At 47.8% G+C, this 5173-nt stretch overlaps 1 protein-coding gene across 1 annotated transcript; it reads left to right on the top strand.

Annotated features, from left to right (window-relative positions):
- The first annotated feature begins 1075 nt into the window (after positions 1-1075).
- On the top strand, positions 1076-3867 carry LOC128708687 (transmembrane protein 145-like). The gene is made up of 5 exons (XM_053803666.1): positions 1076-1174; positions 1247-1396; positions 1470-2196; positions 2261-2539; positions 2600-3867. The coding sequence occupies exons 1-5, from the start codon at positions 1076-1078 to the stop codon at positions 3865-3867; spliced, it is 2523 nt and encodes an 840-aa protein (XP_053659641.1).
- The last annotated feature ends 1306 nt before the right edge of the window (positions 3868-5173 follow it).

The following is a 5173-nucleotide window of genomic DNA, read 5'->3' as shown; positions in this document are numbered from 1 at the left end:
CCGGAAACTCCGCGCAGTACAGTACGGATAATAAACTAAACTAATACAGGTGCAGCGCCACGGTGGATAACAGGCAAACAAAACCAATCCATGACACACGGAATCAATCCTATCTCTTACAAACATAAGTAGAAATGCAAAATGAAAACTCAAAACAGTCGAATAACCCAAGGAAGGAAGCGAAAGCGAGCGAAAGGAGGATGGAAACATAACAGCCACAAAACAAAGGTGAAACAAAAGTAACTAGAGAAAACTAATAATGAAGCAACAAAACAGCATCAACATGAACATATAGTAATAAATAAAGAGAAACAAAACAAAATGAGCAGGTTAGCAGTTTTCCATTGAAAAAAAGTAAATAAAACACAGATTTTTGCGTATTGGTTTTCGCGGGTCCAAAATGTCCGAAAAATATCTTTGTTATCATTTTCAATAAATGCGCCTTTTTTGTTCAGTTTTTTTTTTAAATTTACATAAAACGTGTAATTAGGGCTTAAGGTATAGTAGTGCGAAAATCCGATAGACGGCGCTAGCCTCAAGGTGTTTGCCTATATGACGCCTTCAGTATCAAAAATAGTAAGAAATAATCTAAAACTCTAAATTTAATCTAAACTGAAAATTTAAACTGATCTAAATTTGAATAATTATTGACTTTTTCTATCATTTATCAAACGAAAACAACATGCAACAACAATGGATGGGGAGCTGGAGCAGAGCTGGCATACACCTACCGTATACATCGGCATGTTTGTCGTTGCCCCTGGCAAAACGCAGTAATCAATCGTGGAACGTGTACGCCACAAGAAAACAACAACGTTGTTCCCTAACAACCGTCTCAATGGAAAGAACGCAAACAAATCACAACACATCGGGGGCTGTTGCGACGATGCGTGCATGTTGTGTGTTCTTTGCGCCACTTTGCCAAAGCATCCAAGAGCCTTCGGTAAAGCGGTACTGGTTATTGTTGAGTGAAAATCGCTATTTGTAGTTCTTGGTGGTACGGTATATTGTGTTCATGAGGACGTGTCACACCCCAGATCAAGCTTGTGTGTCTCAATTGTACAGAGTGTAAGCAATGTCGTTGCTAAGGATAGGTATCGTGCTCCTATTCACCAGCGGATGGGTACCGATTGGTCAAGCAAAGTATGTCGAAGGTCATCTCAAAACATCCGACGTAAGTGCCTAAAAGGTTCCTGCATGGATACATTCATTAATATCGCCTCTTTTGTCTCGGTATACTCTTCAGAACTGGGCATTCCTGGCTAGGTTTTGCTTTCTATCTGGCAAAGGAAGGTACGAGTACCTGATCGAGTACGAAAAGAAGCTGGGCGAATTGAAGTTGCTCCTGTACTACGATGATCGAACACAGTGGCCTGCAATCTACAAAACAGACAAGGCAAGTTTAAATAAATTCCTCCCATTCGAACAGGTACATCCTTAACCTTGTTACGTTTTTTTCTCATCATCAGACATGTACCGAAAAACTGTCCGTGCTACACCCGGAAGACAATCAGATCGTAACGCTTTCCCCGCGTACGCCGTACAATCTCTACTCCGGCTGCCATCTGCGTACACCGACGGCGAAAGAATCACCGGACGATCCACTACCGAGAGGTAGTGGCATTACGACGACACGCGCACCACCAAGCGGTCGAGGATCTCCAGCCGGGCCGGGAGCGTCAGGAGGCGACATTAAACCACCGGACGATGATGCACAGTACTATGATCAGTTCCTGAAAACAAGCACCACAGAGCCAGAATTCGCCTTCGAAGAAACCACCGGAGGCAATGGGACGGAGGACCCACCGTACGAGATACTACTCACATCGTCGAGCTCCATTCAAGGATTCGTCGGCGATAATGGTGAGGTGAACTTGCTGGAAAATAGTACCGATTATCGGCTGCTGGTCGAGCAACTATTCCCGGGTGTGGATGTTGCGGTTGGGGAGCAAACCGAGCGGCCCACCAATGGAACACGCCTGCGACGTGCAGCACCGACGGGAAGGTACGAAACACGCCTCATAGTGAGCTGTAGTAACTTCGGGAGCTTTACAAGTTCGCGAGAACGTTGGTGGTATATAGCGGTCGCTAACTGTGATGGAGCTGGCAAAGGGCTCGACGTTAAGTACCGGTTCCGGATGACAAACGGTCCACCGGGAGATTTTTGGCATGAGCATTTCTCCGCCGATGAGATGTGTAAGTACACTGGCTAGACGCCTGGTAGGAGGACTTCTGTGATACGATTGCTCCTTTCTTGCAGACATTCCTCCCATTCTGTTGGCCGAATCCATCGCGTATAGTATGCTGCTGCTGGCAGTATTCATCTGTGCCGTTGAGCTAAAGGCACGTCACCTTTACCATTGTACCTATCGTCTGTTTACGCTGAGCGTGCTGTTGCAGTGGTTCGGCATATTGTTGCTGAGTGTCACGTGGACCAAGTATGCCGTGTCCGGCATCGGTCCATTTCCCAACTTTGGCGGTATCTTCACGAGCGCTAGTGAGATCTCATTTCTTCTACTGCTGCTGCTGATGGCGAAGGGTAAGCAATCGATCTACTCCTTGAGCTACTGGAACTCATCACAAGTTGGATCTTTTTTAGGTTACACCATCACAAGGGCACGGCTGAAAACCTGTTCCACGGTTAAAATTACCATCTTCATCAACCTGTACGTGGTGGTGTACGTGTCGCTGTACATCTACCAGGCGGAAGCATTCGACCCAGGTGAAGTGCTGAACCTGTACGAATCGCCGGCCGGGTTCGGTTTGGCCGGACTGCGATGTGCCGGTTGGGTGTTCTTCATGTACGCGTGCGCCGCTACGATCAGGAAGTTCACGGAGAAAACACCCTTCTACTACCCATTCACAATGCTCGGTTCGCTGTGGATACTGAGCGGACCCGTCCTCACGCTGCTCGGTGTTAGCGTGCTCGATCCCTGGGTACGTGAATCGGTCATGCACGGTGCGCTCGGTATGGTTGCTTTTGCCGGCCATTTAGCGTTTCTCTGGCTGACGTGGCCATCACGTGCCAATCGCAGCTTTCCTTACCATGTGCGCACGAATCACGTGGGTATATCGCACGGTGAGGACGATGAGGTCACGTACCCGAAACATCCCTACGAACCAACTACGCTGGTGCATCATCACAACCATCCGCTCCAACATCAGTATCCGATTGCTCCGCCGGAAACGGTGCTACAGAATGGGCATGGGAATGGTTTCCTGGTGCCACTGTCCCGGGGCGATGGCCTGTACGATCAGTACCTTCGCGAGCGCGACATCTATCACAGTACCTCGACACCGCTCAGTTACGTATCGTTCCCGGCACCGGCATCAAGGGAGAATGGTACCACAAACGGCGTACATAGAGCGGAACCAACACGCAACGGGACCTCGATAAATAGTCCGGCTATGAATGGGAATGCCTTGAGGTCGGAACAACCCGAACCAGTACGGTCGAACAACCGAAACTCGCTGGCACTGGAGGTTGAGGCGGATCTTTCCGGTCATCCTTCGCTCGAGGTTGCGGAACAAGTGTCGAGTAATGCACCGCTCAGTGGTAACGGATCGATCGCATCTGTACCGATCGAGCGACAATCATCCGGCGGTGGTGGAGAACGGGAAGAGAAACGACCGTTCAATCCCTTTTTGGCCGGTGCTAGCAGTGGCGGCCTCGGATCCGGTGAAGGAAGTCGCAAACCGAACAAAATTATCCTACCCAGCCTGGAACACGGTCAGCAGCAGCAGACGGCAGGTCCGGTAATAGTGGGAACCGAAGCTGTGATAGAACAGCCAGCAGCAAATGACAGTGGTGGAGGTAGTAGTAACACCGTCCCAAAGCATCTCTTTGCGGCAAAGCGAGATCCGTGAGGGCGGAGTGTCCAACAAAAGTGGACTAACCTGTCTGTTATCGCACATATGCGTGTGTGTGTGTGTGTTTTGTGTCGTGATTTGCCACCTGTATTCACACTCTCTTTCTCTTTCTGGTTCTGGGTTTTCAATAAGTTGCGTGTGGCACAGCACCTGGCAGCACTGGTTTTTGTGCGCTGGTCTAATGTTGAGGTTTTTCGGATACGTGATACGCGTTTGCCTTACGTAGCGCAGCAATAAAGATGCAGAGGTGCAACTCGATTAGATATATCACACATCTGGAATTGTTGCTCATGGTCTTGAGAAATTCACCCCAGCGATCTTCGTTTCTAACTACCGAATCTTTAAAACTTCGGGCAAACCCACTCGATCAAACAAGTCCGTGCCTACTGCGTTGGAGAAATTTCCCACAATGTCTACTAAGACGGTTAACCACTATTGTTACCTTCAATACCATTTTATTCATCTCGGATGTTCATCGAAACTGTCGAAAGTTTCACACCGCTTGTCACGCTCCTTACCGCGTGCTATTGAGCGATTCTTCGAGGCAACTGCATTACTCAGCCATTGCTCCATCTTCTTAAACTTCCCGAGGTACTCCGGCGTGATGTCCATCCTAATTCCAAGCTTCAACATATTGCGCACCAACACATTCTCCTTGAGATGTACATTCATCCCCGAACCGAACATATTCCGCAAGCAAGTATACTGATGGTTAATAGCCCAACTGTCTAGCAGCAGTGTTTCATCTGCAAACTTGATTCGAATTTCAGGCGTTACATCTTCCTGCAGGTAATGCAGCACGTCCCGGAAGATGGAACGTTGCAGTTTGCAAGCCTCTTTTGCCTGGAATCGATATGCGTCTTTCGAAAGGCCTTCAATGGTATCTATCAGATCAGGGAGATCATTATGAAGAAAGTTTGTATCGTGTTGAACGCTCAATTCGTACACCAAGGCAAGTGTCTTGCCGCTTGCAGTACGTACTGTCAGGCAGGTACTTTCAAGCATTCCAACGAGATAACTTGTAGACAGCAGAACACCATTGCTTATCTGCTCAACGATGCTTACGGGCGTTAGGAGTGTCAGTAGCAATGACCAAGAATTCATCACCTTCGCGTAAAGATCACCATTTTCACCATGTTCAATGCTACTGTTTTGAAGTACCTCTTGAAGCATTGTCATTAGTGCCAAAATTTCTACCGCGTCATCTTCACCAAAGAAGAACAATAGTCCCAAAACAGTGCAGCATTGTAGTCGTGCGTTGGAAATGACCACGCTACAATCTTTCACTATAGGTATCAAAACC

This window comes from Anopheles marshallii, chromosome 2 (genome assembly GCF_943734725.1).
Source record: "Anopheles marshallii chromosome 2, idAnoMarsDA_429_01, whole genome shotgun sequence".
In the NCBI taxonomy this organism is placed as follows: Eukaryota; Metazoa; Arthropoda; class Insecta; order Diptera; family Culicidae; genus Anopheles; species Anopheles marshallii.
Note: the sequence above shows the minus strand (reverse complement) of the source record. Positions and strands in the feature narration are given on the sequence as shown.

What these genes read in the sequence shown, in the direction of transcription:
- LOC128708687 (XM_053803666.1), top strand. Translation starts at nt 1,076, where the DNA reads ATGTCGTTGCTAAGGATAGGTATCGTGCTCCTATTCACCAGCGGATGG. An exon ending in GTCATCTCAAAACATCCGAC is followed by an intron (nt 1,175 to 1,246) that starts GTAAGTGCCTAA and finishes TATACTCTTCAG; the next exon opens with AACTGGGCATTCCTGGCTAG. An exon ending in CAATCTACAAAACAGACAAG is followed by an intron (nt 1,397 to 1,469) that starts GCAAGTTTAAAT and finishes TCTCATCATCAG; the next exon opens with ACATGTACCGAAAAACTGTC.